At 36.4% G+C, this 25,733-nt stretch overlaps 1 protein-coding gene across 1 annotated transcript in view; it reads right to left on the bottom strand.

Moving 5' to 3' along the window:
- Nucleotides 1-2,019: 2,019 nt before the first annotated feature.
- Nucleotides 2,020-25,733, bottom strand: part of CHM (CHM Rab escort protein) — a 162,420-nt gene continuing 138,706 nt past the window's right edge. Inside the window, 3 exon segments of the mRNA XM_046673579.1 lie at nucleotides 2,020-5,383; nucleotides 11,409-11,569; nucleotides 17,353-17,451. Of these exon segments, the coding sequence (XP_046529535.1) occupies nucleotides 5,192-5,383; nucleotides 11,409-11,569; nucleotides 17,353-17,451 (452 nt within the window). The 3' untranslated portion in view covers nucleotides 2,020-5,191.

Below are 25,733 nucleotides of genomic sequence, written 5' to 3'. Positions count from 1 at the left end.
ATAACCACTGTTATCAGTTTAGTATGTACACTCTTCAAACTTTTCCTGTAATATGTATGTGTATATACACACACACACTTGCAATACATATAGGGTTTTGATTTTGACATAAACAAGTTAATATATTCTGTGAATTGATTTTTAAGTATGTCGGAGATCTATTACACATAGATGTACCTCATTCTTTTTAGCAGCTGCATAGTATTCTATACTACAGAATGCATGTATTAACTATTTAAGCCAGTCTCCTCTTAATGAACATTTATCTCCAAAATTTAAAAAAAAATGCTATAGTGAGCAATCATGTATTTTTGTGTACATGTACAAAACTTTCTGTAAGATAGATTTTTAGAAGTGCAACTGCTTGGTCAAAGGGTATGTGCATTTAAAATTTAGATAGGCACTGCCCAATTACTGGTCAAAGAGGGTATAGCTAATTTACACTCGTAGACATAATGTACAAGAGTGCCTTTTCCCTACACCCTCACCACTCTGGATATTATTGATCCTTTGGATTCTTCCAACTTGATAAGCAAAATAAATCTCCTGGTTTGGTCTGCATTTCCTTGATTACTATGAGACTGGGGTATTACATAGCTTTAAAATGTTCAATATTTCCAGAACTTATAGGCTAGGACTGGCACATTAAAATGTGACTTCGATTAAATTCTGGGCAAAATTATTTAATTCTTTCAAAAATAAGAATAAAAAACTATGTTGGTAATATGAAACAGAGTAATAGTATCTAACACCTTAGAAATGGGAATGGAAAATTAAGAGCTAGTATTTCATCTTTTCAAGCTCTACAAACAAATCCTCTGCTGAATTAGTACAGTCTTGCTAATTTTTTCCACATGTGAAAATCCTGAATAGAGTAATTCATTAATGCTTCTAGATCAGCAAGTGTCCATTTCTAAAGAATAGCTTTTAGGGGTCAACTGTCTCATTGATAGGAAGAGGATTTACACATGCAAGTGCTATTAACATTAATAGGAGTTACCAGCATAAATCCCCCTTCAGTGATAGGCGAAAAGACCCTACAGTCTACGAGGATTCAAGTTCTAATGATTACCTGTCAAATGGTCCTAACAGTCATCATCACCAGAAAAAGCAGACGTGGCAATTTGTATAGAAGGGCATCTCATTGCAGCTCCACAGCTAAACTGCATTGATGGAAAGAAAAGTGGCCTTCAAAATGTGACCTGGGATGCTAAGTGTTAAACCACTTAACTGGTGTTTTACGAAAGCCTTCATTAAAGAGGAGAAATCAAACACATCAAAGTACTTGTTTGAAAAAAAAGTGTGAATACTGTATGAGCTCCAAGGTGCTTGAAGGATAATACAGCTACTTGTTTAAAAATTCAATTAACCTTATCTTTCTTAAACTTGATTTATTAATAATCACATGGATAAATTGCCAGTTTTGAAAGAGTCCTGTTATCTTTTGAATGCATCCTGTCTGAGAAGCTTTAGAAACTACTTGGAATTGACAGAAAATGTCACTCTGCTTTAATTGATTCAAGAACAAATCATAGTTCAACGAATGATGTCTGCATAAAAAGAACATCAGTAGTCTCTTGTCTGTTGCAAGTAAGCAGTTGGGGACCCAACTACCACAGAGAAAAACATTTCAAGTTTTCATTCGCCAAGTAAATATGAAAAACATTTCAGATTCTCATACACTAAGTGAGATGTGAAAACAGTTTGTAGGCAATCAATGTACTGCAAAGCCATAGCCCACGCCTCACAGCACTGATTTCAAACAGAATGAGGTCTGATGCTGGCATCTGCAACAGTTCGCTAAGTAAATCATATTCGTGTATCATTTGATTGCCTTTCTTACAAACCTCTCACAGTTGACAGATGCCTAGAAACAAAACCAAGTATACAGCTGGACAATTAACTAAGTACTTAAATGACAGACTGATATCAACAAATAAATCAGTTCCAAGGCAATCTTTATTTTCTTGGCACATATATAAGATTTTAATATTAAGAAAATAGGACATCACACCTGAAAGGCACTGAAAACAGACTTTATTTCCTCTGAAAAAATTACCGTTACAGTGTGCAAATTATAAATCATGTATTCATGCTTTTTGAAATGCATATAAGAAAATTAACCAAGAGCAGAAGAGAAATTATTTGATACCAATAGCAGTAAATAACTTATTTGTATGAAAATTGTTTAATTCCTGCTTTAAAGGATCACTACTATTTAGCAATCAAATTTCAACAAATTTTTTTGAAGTCTTAAGGACTTTAGACAAAGGGCTGCCTTCTTGGGAACGACAGATGTAACAGAAGTTAATCATTAGCATGGCCATTATTTTAGACAAAAGGCTGCCAATCTCAGAAACTACCGTTCTAGAAGTTAACCGTTAACATGCTATTTTACTATGGGCAACTAAGCATCATAGGAGATAGGGAAAAATTATAACTGAGCTTTCCTATAAAAATATATATGTTTATAATATATATATATGTTTTCCTGGGCAGGCATACCAACTAGACAAAAATACAGTATCAACATAGGGTTAGTAATTGGTTTTCATATTGATCTCTAAACTCAATGGCATTATCATTTTTGGTTAAGAAGAAGCATGCATAACTAAACATTTTAAACACACGAATCAAAATTCTTTGATAATAGCAATTTCCAAAATTTTAAATTAGCTACTGAAATTTCTGCATCACCTACAACGTATTATTTTTATTCATATGACTTCAGGCTTACAGTCTTACAAAACAAAAAGGTTTTTTTTGTCTTAAAACTATGAAAACAAATTATTTATTTGCAGTAATTAAGATAGCTAGAAAGAAAGCTCTTAGAATAATTTCTCTTACATTCTGAGGCAACAGGAAATATCTAAAGTTCTCTAACACAATGTTTTTAACAGTTGTATCTTAATTATCACTAACCATATTGAGGAGCTTTTAAACGTTTCAACAGTATTTAATAAATAACCTGGAAGAGAGATTCTGGTGCTAGCTAACGGATGAAATAGGGTACAATATGGGTTGGGCCATGAGACCACAGAATATCCCCTTCATTGTTCTACACAGAGATAGCTGCAGTAAAGCTGTCAGAACTTTTCTAGCTATTCTGGGCCTACCCTGATTAGCTGTTTACACAAATGTGCATGATGCATTCAGAGAGGCCTTAATTCTAAGACTATAACAAAATATAATATCTTAATTTGTGCAACTTAATTGCAATTGTATTCAGACTAATACTCTCATATAGTGGAACCTTTTATATTGCTGGTATTGAGGGGCAGGGCCAATAGCCGGTGCTTATAGGCATGTATTGTGCATTTAGTGCATGCCACAGTTGGGTTTTAGGAAACATGATTTGACTTAAGCAAGGTCTGAATTCATATATCAAAGTAGGTTTTAATGTGATTTACTGTCCCTGATTTGTATAACATTATAAAAGGGGAAGAGAGGGAAAGGGGACGAAAGAGACAGGAGAGGGGCTGTACAATGGGCAGAGGGGTTAGGAATAGCCTGAGAGGCTGGGGAGGTTTTCCTTTCATCTGGATTGAGCTATATCTGCAGGGGTCTGGAAAGGTGAGGCAAAAGCTACATTCCTTGGTTCTTTCCATTTCCCATGAGTCTGTGAGCCAACAGAGCTAGCTTCCTTTAAGATCTGCGCAGAAATCTGGAGAGGTCAGAGCTGCGCTGCAGCTACAGCGTGGAAGAGCTATGTGCTTCCATGGTAGCCATGGCTCCTTGATCAGCGATATAGGCCAGACTGCACGGCAATAAACTTTTCATGTATTTATTTATTGAAGTAAGTTATTAAGTCCAAACTATTGCTCAAAAAAAGTAAACCATCAGCGCTTGGCATTTGGAAAAATTTTAATATAGGCACTGTCACTGTAACTAGATTTGCTGCCTATGTACAGCCTGAACATTTTTATGTTAAGTGCATATGAGGGCTTACCAGTTGTCATACTCTATCAGAGTCCTTGATGGTTTCAGGTTTACCTACCAGAAAAGGAATATGAAGAACTTAGAGAGTGTTTTCCTTATTAAGATTCAAAACCACAATTCTACATTTTACTATGCTTACTAATGTATAAGACTATAAAATACTAATTTAGGAAATAGATTTTTATTTTAAAAGCTTAATACAATAAAAACACTCATCTATTGTGTTGGGGGAGTTGACAGCAAACAAGTATTTGCTGCAGGAGATTTCTGAAATTCACTTCCAAGTTAAGGGGAAAATTCTGAAACATCTTTTCTTCCAGAAAAACCATTCTAAAGATGGCACTGCATTTATCTTCAAAATCATTTGCACAGTAGACAGAGTATTACTATTTCCACCTTACATATGGAGGAACCAAGGCCCAGAAATTAAACAATTTGCCTAATGTCAGTAGCACAGCTAGGACTAAATTAGGTCCATAGTCGATTAGGCTAGTGCTCCAGTTTCTTGACTAGACAGAATTTCCAAATACTGATAAGCCTATCCAAGTCTTTCCTTCCATTTCTTCAGTACTGAGCTCTCCTAGTGTGTAAATGATTCACATACAAATATCACTGCTAACATTAAAAAAACACTGAGTAGTGGACTCACGATTTGTTTGTAAAAATGTCTACTTTAATATTAGAATTTTCAATACTTCTCAAGATAGAAAACAAAACAAACCTCTATTCCAAACATAGGCTCCTGCCTGGATCACGATAGTTTAATTTTTCTCAACTATACTTAATATGCTTTTGTCATTTGTGTCATGATACTCATACCCACAAAGACAATATAATTCAAATAACCAGAGGAAATATATGAGCTGATTCTGAAGATGTGGCTTTCAAACAAAGATCCAAAGTGGCAAGCAAAAGCTGTCCTAATACCACAGAATTATTAACGATATTAGGATCACTTTCATATCCATAGCTATATTCTTGGGAATCAATCCATTTATAATTTTTATCTGCTAATTCCACAGGTTTGGTTCTTAAAGCAAGCAAGTCAATGTGCTTTACAAGTGTTCTGTGTTCTTGGAATGTCCTCTTCAAGGAAAACCCCCTTTTGGATTTCTATGACCTGTTTCTCTTGGTAATTCTGCATGTCAACTGGCTGCTGCTTTCTAACATTTTTCAAACAGTACTTCCATCAAGAAGACTCTGAGGCCAGAAGGAATTTCCAAAGTGGGGTATCCAGTTTGGTGCATATCCATTATTCAGAGGGCTCCTCTGGGTTTCCCAGGTTTGCACTTTCCCTGGGAGTCTCCGAATTGGCCTCTGGTATGGCACTGGATTCTGAAGCCTCTGGTTGCACACTGTCTCCATCAAGGATAATGTCTTCAGGATTTGGTGGTGGTGGACAGAAGTCTTCATTGGGGCAGATTTGGTGGAAAAGGGTTTCAGCCTGGCCAGAGAAGAAAGGACACAATAGTTTTTGGACATCAGTGTAAAATGTACGTGGCTTTCTGGCAGTATTAAAAAGAATAAACTATCAACTCAAAAATTTCTTTAAGTTATATAACCTTACCCAGTATATAAGACATTCTAAAAATCTGCTTTCAGAATTCCCTGAGTTTTTTCCTTCTAATTCTTTACACACCTTCAGGTCCATCCTTCAAGTATATCAGTACTTGATTAGAGTCTTTATCAAATGTTGAGATAGTTGAGAATTTAAGGACATTCATTCTACATGTCAATAGAAATACAATTTCCCTTAATAGTCTTTCTGTACAATTTGGCATATAATAATTTTAACAAGTCATTGTTCAAATCAAGAAAATTCTTCATTTTTGCTCAACTATTTGTTCTTCTAGTATAATTTTTTTCCCCCTGGGCTTTAAGAAGTATAGCACAGTGTTCAAGATCACTGACTCTGAGTAGACAGCCATGCGCAAACGCTGGCTCTGTCACTTAACAGCAATATGATTTGGGGAATGCTTACTCAACTTCCGAGCCTTGCTTTCCTTGTCTATAAAATGGCAGAGAGTAAGCCTCTATATATGGCAGCTGTTATCATTGTTATTAATAATAACATAAATTAAAATGTCAAGATTTAAGTGAGTGTAGTCTGGCAGAGTAAGAGAATAAGAAAGTAAATGTGACCTTCATTAACAACAACAAATGCACACACACACAAGAAAGTAAATGTGGCAATTAGCACTGTTATTCTATTCTAAACATTTTACTGCTTTTATTGAGATGAATACAGCTCATTGTTAGATAAGGGTCCCTGCCATGCTAAGGAGCTTACACTCTTATTGGTAAATGAAAGTCATTACAGGGTTTTAAGATATAGGCTTGTTTTAAAGGCTATAATGATTTCTGTACCACTTCAACCCTTCTTCCTGACATACACACAAGGTCATCCTCTAGGCCTGGAGCTGACAACTACGGCCCATAGGCCAAATCCAGCCTGCCGCGTGTTATTGTAAATAAAGTTTTATTGGAACACAGTCACGTTCATTCATCTATCTATTGTCTATGGCTGCTTTTGCCCTGCAATGGCAGAGTTGAATAGGTGCAACAGAGACCACGTGGGCTGCAAAATTTAAACGATTTACCATTTGGCCATCTACGGTTGGTAGACTGCTGCATCAGGTGATTAAAACTGATATTCTTTGGGAGTGGGTGGAGGGGTAGTAAACAAACTTTTGAGCTTTGATGTGGAGTCAAAAGAAGGGACAGGGAGAGAAAAACAGCTTTTCTCCCCTCTTGAGTACAGGCCAAGGGTGCATTTTTGGACATGCCATTTTATTATGGATATTTTGAAATTAAATATTTGAGACGCTTGCTTTGCTTTCCACCTTGGGAACTCACCGCATGTCGTTGCTGGAGACATAGCCTTAGAAGCAGGACTGAGGTCAGGCGGAGCCTCTACCTCATGCTTCAGTTCCTCTAATGGTCTTTTTTGTCTTTTATCTCTATCTTGTTTGTCTGTAGAAGTTCTCCCTCCCCTTCACTCTCTGCTTGCGTTCAATCACCAAATCCCATCAATTTTATCTCCTAGTTCTTGCCTCCATCTGGTCCTTCCCTACAGACACAGCCCAGGCACGCACAATCTTTCCCCCAGGCAACTGCAATGTCTCAGAACTGGACTGGCCACCTTGCCTCAAGGGCTCCCTATGTAATCCATCTCCATGCTGCCCGGAGAGCCATCTATGGAAAATGAAATTCTGTTTATGCCACTTTCTGGCTTAAAACTCTGCAATGACTCCCCACTCCCAACAGGATAAAAATCCAAGATCCCCACTATGACATCCAAAACCCAGCAGGCCTACCCTCTCCGGTCTTACCATCTTGTCCTTCATTCCATCTCCACCTCTCAAACTTCCTGCTTCACTAATACTTGTTTATTTGTACTTTCTTCAACACACCATGATGTTGACATCCTGGACTGCTGCAGATGCTATAGCGCCTAGAATGTTTCCATTTAGATGAGGAACCACTACTCATCTTTTATATCCCTCTTGTAAGGTTCTCTGACTCCTGGGTAGAGCTCAGGATTCCTCTGTATTACTTCTGGACTTTGGCTATTATTCTGTTATCGCGTCTACTGCCCTGCACTGTCATTGGTTCACATGTTCTTCTCCTCTACCAGACAGCGCTCCTCCAGGGATGATCACAACTGGGTTTTAGTCAATTCTGGATCTTAGTGCTTGGCGTGCAGTAGAATCTCAATATATATATTTTTAATGAATGGGAGAACTTTAAAAACTGTATATTATACAAATGTTGAATATAAATATAATAATAATAACTATTATCGTCAATACTAGTACTTTTACTTCAGTTCCTCTATGTCTCACCCCTTGTCTCCCTTTTGCCACCTCCCTGTAGATTTGCCCCTGAACCCCAGTCCCTGTGACTGGATCCCACTTGATCTGTTTCCATATATCCCTGTCACGAACGATGTCTCCTGAGACTGCCACCCAAGTGCAGGCTGCCGCACTACCCTTATTCGTGCTCCACCTGCTTGTGGAACTCTCGCCTTCAGCCTGTCTGGCACTGGCCCTCGCTGACGTCAATTTCCTACAGTCAGCCTCCAGCTCTGCCCAAGTCTCTCCTCTCTCTAACTGCTGGAACCTTTTGGGGACAACTGCCATGTTCCAGAAGGTTGACCTAAGGCTCCTTGGTCGGCTGCATTTCATTTGTCAACTCAGCCCCAGTTCTGAGAATTGTCATAAAGCGGTCAGTTCAGAGTAGTAAACTGTCAATTTTTAATCCTCCCTGCCCTTTACGCCAGAAATTAGTTTACAGGGTCAAGAGTTTCATATTGTTACTTGGTTTCCTTATATTGGGAAGTAGAGGACAAGCTGAGTTATTTAAGATATTCCTGTTGATTTAACATATATCTACACAAAACAAAAAGAAATATTTTGTCAATCTAGCAGTTCAACGCATTTAGGATGCGTCTACATTAACAAGATGAAAGTAGCACAGCTCACTAGATGAGTGTATGAGCACTGGAGTCCAACAGACTTGAGGTTAAATCCCGGCTCAAAAACTTACTGGGTGTGTGACCTTTGGACAAGTTATTTAGCCCCTTTGGGCCTTAGCTTCTTCATCTGTAAAACGGGGATGTCACAGATATTTGCCTCATAGGGTTGTTGTGAAGACCAAATAAGATAATATATGTGAGATGCTTAGGATAGTGCCTGGCACACAGAAATGCTCAGTGAATGGGAGCTTTAGAAAATGTGACACATAAAATTGCCCTCTCTTTCAATGGCATGAGAAAGCAAATGATACTGCAATATGTGAGTAACTTGATAGTTCATATGACCTATAAAGCTAGTCTTCACCTCACAAATTATGTACCAAAACTCACAAGCCAGGTGCTAATCTGTCCATAAAAGCATTCTAAGTGGTGGGGAAGTTGCCAGCCCAGCCCATATCAGCCAATTTAACCCATTTTATGCCTGAAGTATAATACAAAGAGTACAGCACTATTGAACTCTTCTTGCTCCCACGGTAGTGGCAGCCCCTAGGGGAGGGGGGCTCCTGAAGGAGGAGTGAGCTATTAATGTCTTGGGAGAAAGAGACTATAGACCAATCTGTTCATCAGTATGTGTGGGTAAATGAGACACTACCTGTGTTAAGAAAAGAGATGTTGTATGTCAGGTTCAGACAAAAACTGAAGTAACATAAACTAGCAAGTCACAGAAAGAATTGCAACTATCACTTAGACTGGCATCCTTGTGGTGATAACAGGGAAGGTCATGGTGTGCTCCTGCACACAACTTCCAGTTGTGAGTATTAAACACAGATCACTTTATATTTTCAGTATGTCTTCAAATCACAAATAGTTCCAGAGGAACACAAGGGGACAGGTCTATGTTATTCAACGTCTATACATTTCCAACTAAGAAAAGCAGATGTAAACTTGCTAACTCGTAAAATGAGGCATTTTTTTGTAAAAAAAGAAATCTGTAGGTGCTTATGTTTTCTACACAGACAAAGCCTAGGTGATGTTCTAAGAGCTTTTATAGACAATTTGGAAAACAGAAGTCATCAATTAGTGATTAGAATGAACACAGGATGATATACTGGGATCAGAATACAGTTTATTTGAATAAACTGGCTATTTGTAAATATTATTATTTATGCCCTTTAAAGTAGGCATTATAATATTTCTCCCCAAACTGATGTGAGGTTAAAAGTTATATAACAAATTTAAAACTACTTATATTTAATAGTATATAATAATTAGTACCCAAAACAGCATTATACTGTTTTCTACCGTGACAACTATACTCCTAAAGCAAATTATCTCATGAAAAAATTACCCTTTAATTATAACCTTTTAGCTTGCAGTTTAGATTGCATTAGCACTTGTAAAATAAGTCCTTATTTAAAAGGACTTCCATTTTGGTTAAAAAATATTAAACTTCACTCAGGAATAAAAATGACCTAAGTTACCTAGCTGAAAACTTGGTGGCAATTTCTGCTTGGAAAAAAAATGGAACATCAAAGCAAAAATGGGCTGGTCACTTTAAGCCATAAATGTAAATCTTTTTTTTTGAGTTGTTTAACAATATTCTTTTTATTTTCTTTTTTTTTTGCTGAGGAAGATTTGCCCTGAGCTAACACCTATTGCCAAACTTCTTCCTTTTGCTGAGGAAGATTCGCCCTGAACTAACATGTTGCCAATCTTCCTCTTTTTGTACATGAGCCACCATGACAGCATGGCCACTGACAGAGGAGTGTTGTAGGTCCATGCCCAGGAACCGAACCTGGGCCGCCGAAGCCGAGCAAGTTAAACTAAACCACTAGGCCATCAGGGCTGGCCCTAAGCCATAAATGTAGAGCTTGAACCACCTTGGGTTCCTATAAAATTAAGAGAATGAATGATGGACGAGCGATGTGACTTTCTGCTTTTGTTTGTTATAACTGGCTGAATATGATTCTCCAGGATGACTGTTAGACTCCAAAGATGAGAAACAAGAGAATCTGGCAAAAAACTGTAAATGTATGGGTCATGGCCTTGCTGCTATGACTAAAAATTAGATCAAAGGCTCAATGAGGACAATTTGCTCCTGTAAGATTCCTGCCAGTAGTGGGAATGAAACTTCCATCTGAGGTCTTAAAACAATGTTAAAATATCCATTTATTGATTCAATAGACAGATGTGCCAACTATATCTGTGAAAAATCTCGACTTGTGCCTCAAAAAATGATATTTTTTGCTCTTCTCTTCCTATCAAGTGCAGAGAAGTGTATTTGTATACGTATATGGATCTTCAGCATAATGGAATCATTGTTCACTTTTCACAGCTTGTGTCAGCCTGCCCTGTCCCTCTTCATAGCTTTGACTAGGAGTGCCACCACACAATTCCCCCTTGATTCAACACACTCGTCGGCAGCTATGATAGTAGCTCCTGGGACACTGGCTTGTGTCAAAACATTAAAGGGATCATGTTAATTGTGAAAAACTCAAACTTACATTTTCTTATCCAAGAGAAGAAAACACCTCAAAACCATTTAAAAATTACATTTTGTATGCCTTACTAGGTACTGAAATGACTCAGGTTAACAGAAAAACAGGTTTGTGTATTTCAGAATAATATATTGATAGGCCAACAGTTTAAATTAGAAGCAATGTTTCTTTAAAATACTGGTATTATAACTTCATTTTTCTGAATATGTATTTCTAACATCTTCCATCCTTTTTCCCACAATGGAACTCATAAGTGATCTCTCATAATTCATCATTATATTCAAGAATGTGAAAATAACAATACTTTATTTAAATTATATTTAAAGTAGCTTTGTCGTTCACGGAAAAAAGTTTAGGGGCAAGTTGCAGAAATGGTATTAAACGAGAGAGATGCTTTTCTAGTCTCTTTTCTCATCTCCCAGAGGAAAAACCAATTCACTTTCCCTGCCACACCAACTTTGTAACACAAAAATGAGAAACACCAACAGCCTTACCTGTTTGACTGCATTATCACTTCCTAAACTGCAGTCTGGGCCAGAGCAGACGTAAACGTTGGATGGCAAATCATTGTAAGAGCTCCTGCTGATGTCTGAAGAGTCTCTCATATTGAAGTAAAGAGCCCACAGAAGTCTTGGCTTTTCAACTTCTTCATTTTCTAAATGTAGAGATAACTTTTACTTACATCTAGAGCACAGTATGCCTGTCAATTACTACAATATGCAGCCAATTATTAACAAAGCCCTGACTATATATATATATTGTAGTAAATCAGAGCTTTGTATGTAAACAACAGTAAATCTGTATCCACACACTCTAATACATGTGTATGACAGTTCAAGCAATAATGGCTTTTCAACCTAAGACAAGTTAGATTTTAAAAATTACTTTATTAGTAAGTTACTTAGATTTAACTCCAATCGTGTTCCCTTAGATTTCTATTATTTCTCCTTACCAGTATCAAAGTGCTTATGATCACATTCCTCCTTAAATTATGCCTATGAAGTGAGAAGATAAATTGATTTTATGTTTCACATGGACAACCAACTTGAAAAATTATATAGTAAGCAATGCTATATACAGGATTATGAGATGTCCAGAATAGACAAATCCATAGAGATGGGAAGTAGACTAGTGGTTACCTAGGGCTGGGAGGAAATGGGACTAAGTGGAGGATGGCTGCTAATGGGTATGGGGTTTCTTTCGGGGGTGATGGAAATATTCTAAAGTTAACTGTGGTTATGTTTGAACAATTCTGTGAACATATTAAAAACTGAATTTTATACTTTAAATGAGTCAACTGTATGGTATATGAATTATATCTCAATAAAGCTGTTATTAAAAAATAGTATATACAGGATTAAAACTTTGATGTTCTAACTCATTAACACTTTGTTCTACTGGATCACGAAAGTAATGGCAATCAACGAACAAATAACAAAAATAAGCTTGTGAGACAGCAAGTTGTTTCGAGCACACATTCTCTCATCTAACGGCAAGCGTCTATTGTATATGTTAGCCATTGGGCTAAGAGCAGGGGCTACATGGATGAAGTAGACTTAGTCCTTACTCTCTTGCTTTTTTATGTTTCCTAATACAGGGTCTAGCACACAACAGATGCTCAAGGAATAATTTCTGAATTGATTTTAATCCTGTTTTCAGGTATAAGCAAAATATGATGTGCTTATTAAAAGGTCCAACCTTATTAAACCTTAATACTTAAAGCCTATTCCTAGCTATCTTAATAATTATTTCTCTGCCTTTCTTCCCTAGAAATGTTATAATTAAATCTTCTTTGGTTGAAAACAAAACATTGCTGTTAATATATTTATTGACTACAGTGTTTTCTTTAGCCTGAATCTGAACAAAAATTCAAATTCTGTACGATGATAATAACAAATGTATATGAAAATTATCCAAGAACATGAGGCATCTTGTGAATCATAAAGAAAATGCTAAAGGCATAATTATCTAGTTAATTAACTTAGTGTTAAATTGGTAATCGAGGTAGAGAATTCTCAGCTAATTGCAGTATTCATATAACAAGAATGCCCCATTCCCCAATTCAGGATAAATAGGATTTTATTACATTTAATTTAAAATATCTAGGGGCCGGCCCAGTGGTGCAGCAGTTAAGTTCACACATTACACTTTGTAGGCCCGGGGTTCACTGGTTCAGATCCCAGATGCGGACATGGTACCACTTGGCAAGCCATGCTGTGGTAGGTGTCCCACATATAAAGCAGAGGAAGATGGGCACGGATATTAGCTCAGGGCCAGGCTTCCTCAGCAAAAAGAGGAGGATTGGCGGCAGATGTTAGCTCAGGGCTAATCTTCCTCAAAAAAGTAAATAAATAAAAAATAAAATAAAATAAAATAAAATATCGCCACTAAGAGAATTCCAAATATGTTATTTTTCTAGTCCATCCTGAATAATCCATAATTAATAGCATGATAGAATGAAGAAAATCTGAATGGAAGAAGTGATCCCTTAAGATGCCCCTTTCTAATGCTAAGATCTATGAGTCTAAGGTAGTACTAACTTCATGTAAGCACATAATAGGTGGCAAAACCTATTTATTGACAAAATAAAGGAACACAAGGAACTCATATTTCACAGCCAAAACCATATGGCTTTTACTATATTTATTGGTGAATTTAGTTTCACTAAATCTTACAGGAAGATACTTAAACACAGCACTCGTGATTTGTGACACCAGATTGGGGGAGGATTGCAGAAAAGTGGGCTAAAGTTTGGAAGTCCTTTAATATTGCCCAGTCCATTTCTAAACGTATACTAAGAGAGTTTACCTTGTATTCCAGTTCAGAGGAGGGCTTTCACTCAATAAAAGTTGAGGAAAATGAATAATTCAATAGATTATGGGAAATAAATTTCATAGAGCTTGAAGCTTTGAAAAGAAACCACGAGGAAGATCAAAAGTTGACATAGGCTGAAGATAAAGCTCCAGATACAAGGGAGTTACCAGGCTTTGACCTTAAAACTCTCAAAGAGACACGCAATTGCTTCATCTTTCTTTGAGGTCAGTTTGAAGGCAGAGGGATGGGTAGAAAAATAACATGTTATGAAGTGCACAATTGTCAAAAAAAATATTAAAGTTACCGAGGTTTTGCTAGGAATATATTACTTGGCCAGAAGTAGAAACGGTTTTCTGTAATAGCTCATTTCATTCAATTAGTGCAGAGGACTAAACAAATAATAGGTAATTTAGAATAAGATCTTAAGCAAATTAAACTAGGGGAAGCACAAAATAAGGCAGGCAGAAGAAAATCAACAATGGCTACCAAATGAAACCAATATAGTTGCTCTATAGCTGCGTGTCTATAGTTGCACGCCACGTTTAGGGAGAGAGTAAACTACTTTAGTACCATAGCAGAGTAGAATGACATAAAGAGAGTAGGAGACTGTCACAGCCATGACCTAGTCTGGACACAACAAACGCATAAAGGAACTAAGGCATTTGACTTCTCAGCCCAACAATTACTTAACACCCTTACCAGCCACTGACTTTAAAATAACACCTATAAGGGGAATTTCTATTTTTAGGCAGTGCTGCTTTTTTGAGACAGGAAATGAATGAGATGGAATGAGACAACTCCACATACCGTGCACAACGGCGGGAAAAAGAGAGAAGATGGTGCAGTGATGACACTCTGTTGTAGACATTTCAAGATATAGCACTAAAGAAACTCTTGCTTCACTTAGTACTGAAAATCTCAATTTCCTGCGTAAAATAAGAAACCACTGAGGACAGTTCGGTAGAACTGGTAAGGGAAACTAGAACATACTAGAACATACTGCTCACTCAGTGCTTTGAAGGATATTCTGGAGTCTGGAATAATTATGCACATACGAATAGTGAGCAATCACCTAACTTTCTCACCTGCAGAATCAGGTTCATGAAGCATAAAATATCTGAAATTGCTTTGGAGTAGGAAGTAGGAAAAGGTTTAGAGATCTTTGATGCTCTTAAAGGAGCATGGGAGGTAGGGTTCTTGGAAGTATTAGTACAACTGCTTCTTAAGACAGTGCAAACGTCAAGAGCTTGGCTGATGCCCTAAACATGAAAAATAAGAGAGAGAGAGAACAGAGGGAATATCTTCACAACCCTACAGAAATTTCTTACATAACATTAGCAAAGAAGTACCGTATTTGAGAAGAGACCACTATCTTTTACAATAAATAACCTTCCTTGCAAGGTGACTATGCTGACTTTCACAAAGGCTTATGAAACACAGCATTACTCAGAACACAGAACTCACAAAGAAAAAGAAAATAAACTCAAATGCTATTCCTTTGGCACAAGTTTTAAAACAAAATATTTGCAATGCTCTAAAGCATAAAGTTTTATATTGTTAAATAACTAAAACATAATAATAAAAGCCACCAACCTGTGCAAATAGGGGCTTTTGCTACAGAGAAGAATGTGCTTTAATGTATTAAAAGTTCATACTGCTCATAAAGTTCCTTCTTCCTCATTTAGGCAGGAAAATGAATTGAGTTCTCTTCTCCAGGTGACTTTGCCTCTTTGACCTGCCATGGCCCAGTGCTCACTTTATCTGGTGATTCATTTTCAATAACTCCAACAGTATTTGTTCTGACATTTTAATTAAAATATGACCACTACCTCATCCTGATGATAAAAAGGCCTATGTGTCAGTGAAAACTAGCTTTTCAGTGCCTCGGTGCACCTGAGGACCCCTCTGAGCATAGTTCTTACTAAAGAATTTCGCTCGGCTTCTAAACAATACATCATTTCAAAAAGGGATCACTTTAACCATTAAGATTAATGTTTAAAAACCTAAAATGGCTAGAGAATGCTAGGTAATGAACATGTAATTTCTCCCAGCTTGATTTTTTAAGAAAGAAAATTAAAAGCATTTAAAAAGTAAAGAGCAATGATACAAGATTCAAATTTAGTGTATCATTTGGGACGACCACACAATAAAACTACAACAAAAAAATTATGAAAAATTTCAGAAATAAAGAAGGAATTCAGAATTTTTATACGGTAATTAAAGCCAAGTATAAAACTATGATACCACATTAGGTTTAGGAATATTATCATGTACCATAACTTTGCAATCAAATGTTTAACAATAATCCAAACATTTTCCAATGAAGAAAATTATGTAAATATGGAACAAATTAAATTCCAAACTAAAGTGAAGTAAACTTTCTTTTTTCCTTTTTGAGGATGATTAGCCCTGAGCTAACTGCTGCCAATCCTCCTCTTTTCGCTGAGGAAGACTGGCCCTGAGCTAACATCTGTGCCCATCTTCGTCTACTTTATATGTGGGACGCCCACCACAGCACGGCTTTTTGCCAAGCGGTGCCGTGTCCTCACCCTCGATCTGAACCGGCAAACACCGGGCCGCCAAAGTGGAACGTGCGCACTTAACCGCTGTGTCACCGGGCCGGCCCCCAATTTTCATATTGAAGGATTTTATTCAGGCAGCTCAAGAAGTAACTAATTATATTGATATTAGCTCTTGAGAACAGACCAGTTTGTTTTCTTAAGTAAATATAAATGCTCCTCTATGCACTATCTCTGCATTAAGAAAAAAATAAGACACATAGGGGATGAACTAAAATAGGTAGGAGTAAATAAATGGTTGCCTGGACAAACATAGCATCCAAAGAAAATGAAGATACATGAATCAATGAGGAAACTGGCCAAGACTCAAGTGGACATGCAAATCTTATAATGAAAATCACCCTCGCTTCATATAAATGAAGAAGATCCATCAGGCTAGTCTTTGATCATTTGCATACAAAACACACTACAATTTGCTCCATTCATAGCTACAACAGCCACCTTATAGTGTGCGGAGAAAAGGTGAAAAACTTGCAGTTGAAAGCATTTTTCCACCGTGAATAAGCAGCATAGTGGCATGTATATTTTGAGAGCTAAACATTCATCACATCGCTAGCATGCCATGCATTAAAAGACAATTATTAGTTAAGAAGGATTCCTATATTTGTCAATATTTTAATCTTCTCTCAGTTGAACCAACTTTTTTTTGTAAGTGAGGATAATTTTTTTCTGATAAACAAATACATACTCTTTGTACACCTGTAAAATAAAGAAAATTAAAAGGAAAAAAAATTGTCCATAATCCCACCAAAATTGAGATTTCCTGGCAGCCTTTTTTCTATGCACGTGAGTCTGTGCACATACGAATGTATTTTTTTGCACTTAATTATATACATTGTGTGAGATGTATAGTTTTCCTTTACCATTATAGAGTGAATATTTTCCCATTTTTAGGATGAGAATGTGTCAAGATCCTAGTAAAACACGTAAGCATTGTTGCTGAATACATCACATTTCAGTCAAATTGCGGAAACATGCGTGAGATACTGAACAGTAAAACGGGTACATTACCTTTCCATCAGGAATCACTGATTATTGTCCTTACCTATCTCCGTTTCGGTATATGGAGTAAACAATTTCTGCACAACTGGTTCCAAATCTTCTCTTGCTGTTTTAGAAGATGTACAAGTCAAATGAACCAAATCTGTTTAAAAAAATAATATTTTGAGTTCCTACTTATCACAAATTTCACTATGTACTCATATATAAGGCACTAAGCTGGTGCCATAGGGCATACAGAGCTGAGCAAGTCATGCCTCCTGCCTTCAAAGCGTTTATAATCTAGTGATGGGGGACATGTTAAAACCATTAACCATATACTATCTGTGTTAACTAGTAGTAAGAGAGCACACTTAAGACCCTAGAGGAAGTGGCAGTTGTTGGCTCATTTTGTAAAACTAGCAGAGTAGAAAAGCTTATTAGGAAACCACTTATTCATAGAAAGAGCTTAAGTTATCCTTATAACACTCCCAAAGAGGGTGAGTAAAGAATTACTAAGTAAAGTAATTGTGTAGAAAAGACTGAAAGTGTTTTAAAAAAATAATAAAATACTTTAGAAAGTATTTATTTACCTAAGAGAACACACTTAATAATCTTCGGACAGAAGAATCCATTTATACAAACTTCACTGATAAGTTAACAACAAATCATCTATTCATTATAGGGTTCTCTAAAAAACCTTTTAGAGGAACACTGTTGGCTTAGTTTTAATCATACATATGCTTGAAAGTCCGTAAAATGGCACAAGTTAAAACAGTCTATAATATTTTTAGGAATTCCAAATCGTTTTCCTTTTGCATTTACAGATTCATGGGGCCTGGACCTTGGAGAATGTTTGGGTTAGAGAATATCACGTACAAAAAAGGCCCTTCACAGAAGTGAAATACTGGAGCCTAAGGCATTTAGAATTCCTACAGGCTTACACAGAGAGGTAAAGGATGGACGAAAAGTGCAGTATGCTGAAAAAAAGGACTAAGAATCCCTAAATGGGCGAAATTCTTATGGTCCTGGCAAGGGCTTGGGGTGGGATAGAATAAGGGCAGAAAGAATGTATGAGAGAACAGAACAAGCACTGAGAAATTCCTTCCCCTAAAACACAGGAGAAAAGTACACCCACTTCTTTTTCAAAAGTTTATTTCACCCACTAGACTTTTTTTTTTTAAACCTAGGAAGATAGTTCAAAATTTATAATGAAAGCCAAACATCAGAATAGGATTCTCATTATTAAAATTCATTCCACATTGAACTGCTGTAAAATATATCTAAGCATAAACTGAGGGGCTCTTAATAACCATGTGAGCTAAAATCAAATTTTGTAATATTTTTTTCCAGGTCCAAAGAAAGTGATACTCTAAGAAGTTTCCTGACTTATGTATGGCCTAATAAAAGATCTACTTTGTTTAAGCAATATTTTTACATGAATGTAACAATGATTTCCATTGGTTCTGTGACATTGTAGAAAGTATGATAATTATTTTAAAAGGTATAATAACCTTCACAACAAAATTATTCCTGATTAACTTAAATTTTAAAATGCCATATAACTTTGGAGGGGAGGGACTGTAAACTTTTGAGATAATTGTTGGATTAAACAGTGTGTATAACTACAAAGGCAGAAATCCCTAATATAAAGCTCGAGAGAAACTGTCCTGTCTCTCATCCCACAGTCTCACAAAATGTTCATGCCCAGGTTCTCAATTTTCCAGTTCTTTCCTATTCAATTAACGTCTACCAGGGAAAAAGTAGATGAATATGAATATAAATAGAACAGTATATTTTGAAAAATATCTTAATGGTAAACTACTGGTTCTGTTCAACAGGATATATAAAAGAAATACACTGGAGTAAGAGCATCCTTATGTTTCCTAATAACATAACAGAGTTCAGTTCAGGGAGCGCTAGCAAAAATTTCTAGCAGTGAAGTCAGTTACCATCTTGTACTTAATGAGTTTTATAGCAATTATTAGAAACAAAACTTAAAGACACTCAGAACCTGAATTCCAATGTCTATACCTTGATTCTGCTTAGATGCTACATTATTAACTGATTTACAAATTTAAGGTATGAACAACTGCTTTTCCTTCCTACACTTTCTGCTTTTCCTGTTACCTATATCACTTCCTTGTCTTGGTGAATCTGAATTCATTGCTTCTCTTCAAATCAGAGAGATTGTTATTTTTGAATAAATTCAAGTTATTTTCAAAATTGGTCTATTAATCTTCATATCTCTTGTAAGTTTCTTGCAGGGGCAAGGTTTAGAGTACGTTTTTCGCTTCTTTGTCTGCCAAATGTAACTTTCATTTACAGTGGGTGTTCAATAAGCATTTGTGACTAAAGATAACTTACTTCCCTATCATGGGCAGACATTAAGTCTTCACAGGCTTAAATAGATATAGGCAAGCACACAAATATATGTACGCATACACATGCATGGCGAAATTTTTACTAGTTTTTTATATGAAATTTAGGAAATTATTTGATCAACCAGGATAGAGGTAAGCAAAGTATCAATAGATAATCCTCAAATTATTTAAATCTGCCTGAGAAACGCTCACAGACACTTTAAGATACACCTATAACATTCTCAAAAGAATTTAAGATTATCTAGAATTGACTGTACAGCTAACCTGCATACGTCAGACACTATTCTAAGCATGTTAGAAGTATTTCATTTCGCCTGGGCAACACAACTGTTAACGTCATTTTACAGGTGAGAAAACAGAGGAACACTGCAGTTAAGCAGATTTCCCCTAGTTATGCAATTAGTATCAGGCAGAGCTGGGACTCAGAGCTGGAAGTCAAGGCCAAATGGTCTGCCTCTCGAGTGCCTGCTCTCAGTCACTAAACCATGTTGTGCAGTAACTGTAACAAGCTCCTGTGGAAGGCGCGGCCAGTCGCTTAAGGCACAGTCCGCAAACTGGGGTGTGTACCAAGATACGGGAGGACTTTTCAGAAGGTACAATAACTACAAGGGAGTCATCGTCCAGATTCTCAACCCTGCCTCCTTCCGCTTTATTAAGCAATGTATTTCAATAAAATTATTTTGTATTTAATAAACCTTTATCAAAACTGTAATATATTTATGATAGTTTAATTGTGCACAAATAACAACTGTATTAATTACTCAATCCAGAAGATATTTTTTAAAACACTTAGTAGCTTATCATCAAATTAGCAAAAAATTCTATTTCGTTTATTTTTTAAATGGTTGATAGTGGATATCAAACACCTCTGTACTTAAATTCCACTGAATAGATTTAAAAGAGTGATGTTAGAGTTTTACTATTACATATCAATATTTATAATGTCCTATTCTTCTCAATTATTTTAATCTTACGATAAAAAATTGTATATGTCAACTTATAAGTAAGTGCTCAAGGGGTCCAGAAGCAAAAAGTTTGAAGACCTTAAGGCATTAGGGCAATCACAAAACCAAACACGTTGTCACATTTCTACTAAAATTTAACTCTCTGTGTAAAATGCTTGTTTGCATTCTGTGACTTTAATTCTTTCCCACAGGATTAATTTGCTCAATAAATGCTAAAAATGATGATAAATTAGATCAGATGGGGCAAGTGCTTTCCTAAAAGCATTACATTCATTACTACCAATTAACAACTATTACTAATACCATGGAAGATGCGAGAGAATCAGAAACATAACCCACTAGCATCACGTGAGATTATAACCTACCCCAAAAGAAATTTTTAAACTGAGTCTACCTTTTATAAACTGTGCTCTTTTTACTTCATTTAGAAACTGCTTAAAGGCTTAATGGGCTAAAAGATGACAAAATGTGTTCTCTATCACAATTCCTCTGTTGGCAATATACTTATATTGGTATTGGCTTTAAAGAAACCTTAGCATGAAATAAGCTTTAATTCACAGAATGGAAGGGTAATACTTGAAAAACTGGTGAATGGAGTGCCAGTCACAACCAGCACCACCGAACCAAGGGCATCTGAAATTCAGAAGCCAGACATCACTCAATACAAAACTAGAAATAACAACACACTTTCAGTTCTCTAAAACTGAGTTTGGAACACTGGTCTCTCATGTAATAAGCTACTGCCCTCTTACAACTTGCAGTTTTTTTTTTTTTGAAACACACAAGAAGTGAAATTTCTACACCAAATTTGCACAACAATAATGAGAACATACAAAAGTGCTAAGTCCAATGTACCGTAGCAGGGTGACACAGTAGAGGATGGTGTATCCAGGTCTGGTGTTACTTCTGCTCTCTGTCTGTATCTAGCTGGCTGAGTTGGTTTCTCTCTCTGGCCTCAGTGTCCTCATGATTAAATGGAAGGGGCGGAATTAGTTCATCTACAAGACTTCTTCTAGTTCTAAAGTTATATGGCTCTAACTCCCTACTCATCAGCCATGATTCTTTCAATGATGACAGATTTTAAGCCAACAACTGATGGCATTACAAACATGAATGTAAAACCTAAGTGAATGCTGCTGAAAAAAGAAAGAAATCTACTCCTCGTGCTTCTAAGATTACCACACATAGCAGCCATTCACTCTATACAAGTAGGCAAAACTGTTCCAAACGCATTTAAAGAAACTTTATGTATGAGCTAGTCAACAAGTCCATTTCGTTGTGCAACCTAACTAGGAATATATAATTCATGTATATAGGAATCAGTGTGGCTCATAACTTGTCTTCCATATAGGCAAAAAGGCCAAATGTAATTTATGTAATATAGTCCAGGTAAGAATATATGACTGTGTCAATAAGATAGAAAAGGTCAGAAACACATTTTCTTTATGGTACCCAAGTAAGGAACTGAGTTTGATGACATATGGCACACAATTTGGTTTCTGAATCCAACCATGAAAAACTCCAGACTAATTCCAGAGTCAGCCTGTACTTTCTCAATAGAATTTAATGAAAAAAACTCTTGAATGCCAACTTAAGATCACAAGGAAAAATAAGTTTACTTATAAAATCAAATACATGCTTTGTGACAATGCCAATAAAAAATAATGTATGTAGTTACATTTTCAAAAGACAAAAGAGACAAGTAAAAAGGCGTCAATGATTTTTTGTTTTTTTTTTGAGGAAGACTAGACCTGAGCTAACATCTGTGGCCAATCCTCCTCTTTTTGCTGAGGAAGACTGGCCCTGGGCTAACATCTGTGCCCATCTTCCTATATTTTATATGTGGGATGCCTGCCACAGCAAGGCTTGCTAAGCGGTGCATAGGTCTGCTCCCTGGGATCCAAACCGGTGAACCCTGGGCCACTGACGTGGAGCGCGTGAACTTAACTGCTACACCACCAGGCCAGACCCCAATAATTGTTTTAAATGATTATCTAAATTCATTTTTATAAAAGATAGTATATAACATTTTCTTTCCAGGGTCATAAAAGCAGAAAAATTATATAAACTAGTACCTACATAAAATTCTTGATTATTCATTAGTATATATAGTCACAAATGTAGAATCATATCACAGATAAATAATATCCTGTAACATCACATCCCAGAATAAAACAGCTGTTACTGCCTAATTATTTTGTACAAAAAAATTTCAAACTGCCTAGAATATGAATAAGTACTGTAAAGAGTGTGAACTTGAATGCCAAATGGAAGTGCTGCAGAGATGATGTTTTACTCCTTTACAAAGGATTTTAAAAGGAAATAAAACCCACATTAGATTCATTTAGGATATAAGAAAGGTGAGGAGAAAATAAAGATGGAAGGTATGTTCTGAAAGATGGACTACGTGGGTGAAAAATACGACTTGTTCAGCTTTAGAAAACAATAAATACATTTCAAATACTTAATAACTTGAACCAAGTTAGCTGAGGGGAGGGGAACTTAAATTGACTTACAGTTTAAAAAAAAAAAGTAACATTACTTTAAAAAGGATAAAATAACTAAGCTAACCCTGGCTTGCTCACAAAAGCCCTACATGAATGGATAACAATGATTTGCTATCACTGTATCAAAATACCAACTTAACTGATATTGACCTCTGTTTACATTGCAATTACAGTAACATCTCACTTAATCAGAGGACTTTCACACACAATCCAGAATCAGGGAATATGCTGCCCCTTCCCCCCTCAAAAAAAGGCTTTTTGGCACCTGAGGTAAATGTTACAATGCCCACAGACGAACACAACCACTGGCTCAGAACTTGGTTATACACGTAATTCAACAAGCTTGGCTATCTTGCTTTTTGGCCCTCTGTGGATTACAAGCAGCAAATAAGGGGGAAGGGAGGTCAGTGGAATGTGCTGCCAGAAAGAACATCCTGACAGCTGCATGAAAACAGCCAGAGGAAGACATATAAAATGTAGACGTAAGAAATGATAAAAGCATGCCAGTATAGGGTCATTTAGCATAGGGACAAATAGGCCTAAACACTCAATCGGCCTCAAGGGCATCACTGGATTACCATAGACTATAATAAATAATGTTCACAATATCTCTAAGTTATGAGGAAAAAAGGTTAAAATGTTTCATATATTCAGTATAGAATAGCAAGGAAACATGTGAAACATGCTAGAAAGATAATTATTAAAAAACTGTAAAAATTTCAATCCTAAAGGATCCATTCAGCTATCTGAAGAACGTATTTGGGGAGACTACAGCACACTAGGGGGTGCTAAGGAATTGACACATTATTGACTAGTGTTTACATGCTAATAAGTATTTCTAACTGGCTTTCAAATCTTTCCTATCTATCCCCAATTCCATTGTAATGAAAACTCATTTAACAAATCACCTAAAATATTTTTATTTGGAACAAAAGGTATTTCAGGTTTCCTTAGAAGGCATCTCTGCTAGAGGCTTCTGTTACTCAGGTCAGAGGTCTGCTTTTGGAGCAGGAAATTATTCTGAAATAAATGAGGGAACAATCACTAACTCAGCTCACCAAGACATGTCTCCAAGGGTACCCATCCACGTCTTGGTACACACTTCTAGGGCCCCTAGAGTTCTAACTCTGGTGATTAATTTTTTTTTTTTTTAAAGATTTTATTTTTTTTCCTTTTTCTCCCCAAAGCCCCCCCAGTGCATAGTTGTCTATTCTTCGTTGTGGGTCTTCTAGTTGTGGCATGTGGGACGCTGCCTCAGCGTGGTTTGATGAGCAGTGCCATGTCCACGCCCAGCATTCGAACCAACGAAACACTGGGCCGCCTGCAGCGGAGTGCGCGAACTTAACCACTCGGCCACGGGGCCAGCCCCTCTGGTGATTAATTTTAAAGTAAAGTATTGAGCACTTATGAGTGCCATACACTGTTCCCATGAATTTGATCCTGATAACAATCCTGAGGTAGGTACTATCATTATCCCTATTTTCTAGACACGGAAGCCGAGGCACAGAGAGCTTAAGTAACTTGTCTTAGGTCAATCAGCTGGTATGTAAAAGAGCTGGGATTTGAACCCAGCCTATGTGCTCAACTACCACACAACAGTGTGTCGTTCAAGTGCATCTTCCTTGTTAAATGAACTATTCAGTTGCCTTGCAAGTACCTTTCATACATACCATCCCCATACCATGTGAAGGTAAACTTCAGTGCACACTTACAGTTTTACAAATTCTAAATCAAGCCAAACATAGCTAAATATAAGGCAACGTGACATCCATGAAAATTTCACAAAATTAAAGAGACTAAAAAGTGAAAGTGAACTCAAGGTATTTTACTGTCTTAAGCACATTCTTGACCACATACTTAAGACTATAGTGCAGCATTTGCGTAACACAGGAAGAATAAAAAGTCTAAAACATGTGATTTCTAAAAAGGAAAATTAAAATTGTTAAAAAGTTGAAAACACTTAATTACACATTCTTTTTAATATGATGCTTAAAACATTAATATAAGATTCTCTTTAAGAAAGACTACAAAATGAAACTTACGCATTATACTTCACTGAACGCAGCACGGTAACTGAATGTTGAACATAAAGTATGATAGTACTGGTCAACCCAGAATTACACTGTAAAAGGTCACAAACTTCTACCCTGCATTCAGGTAAGAAAGTAAAGCTGGTGCTGATTTAAGAATGGGTGACTTTGAGCAGTGGATACTGAACAGAGGTAAAGATGAACTGAGTATCGGAATTAGTCAACAAGTGAATACTTAGTATGGGCTCAGAAAGAATAACATAAAACCTTCATTAGCTAAGAGCAGAGTACTTGTAACACATTTAAATTCCTTCATCTTCTAACATTCGTTTAAGTGAGAAAAAAATACCTTTGAAATCAATAACATCTTTAAAAGGAAAATAAATCTTTACATATAGATTGCTATGGCTAATGAAGAATGAACTATACTAGATTAGACATTAATAAAACCCAGTATTTAAAAGTAAAAAAAGACTGAAATTTTTACTAAAGAATTCCCCCATCTTTTCTCCAAAAGCCATAATTATGTAATAAGTAAGTATGGCTTACAAACAAGCTAATT

This window comes from Equus quagga, chromosome 10 (assembly GCF_021613505.1).
Source record: "Equus quagga isolate Etosha38 chromosome 10, UCLA_HA_Equagga_1.0, whole genome shotgun sequence".
Classification (NCBI taxonomy): domain Eukaryota; kingdom Metazoa; phylum Chordata; class Mammalia; order Perissodactyla; family Equidae; genus Equus; species Equus quagga.
Note: the sequence above shows the minus strand (reverse complement) of the source record. Positions and strands in the feature narration are given on the sequence as shown.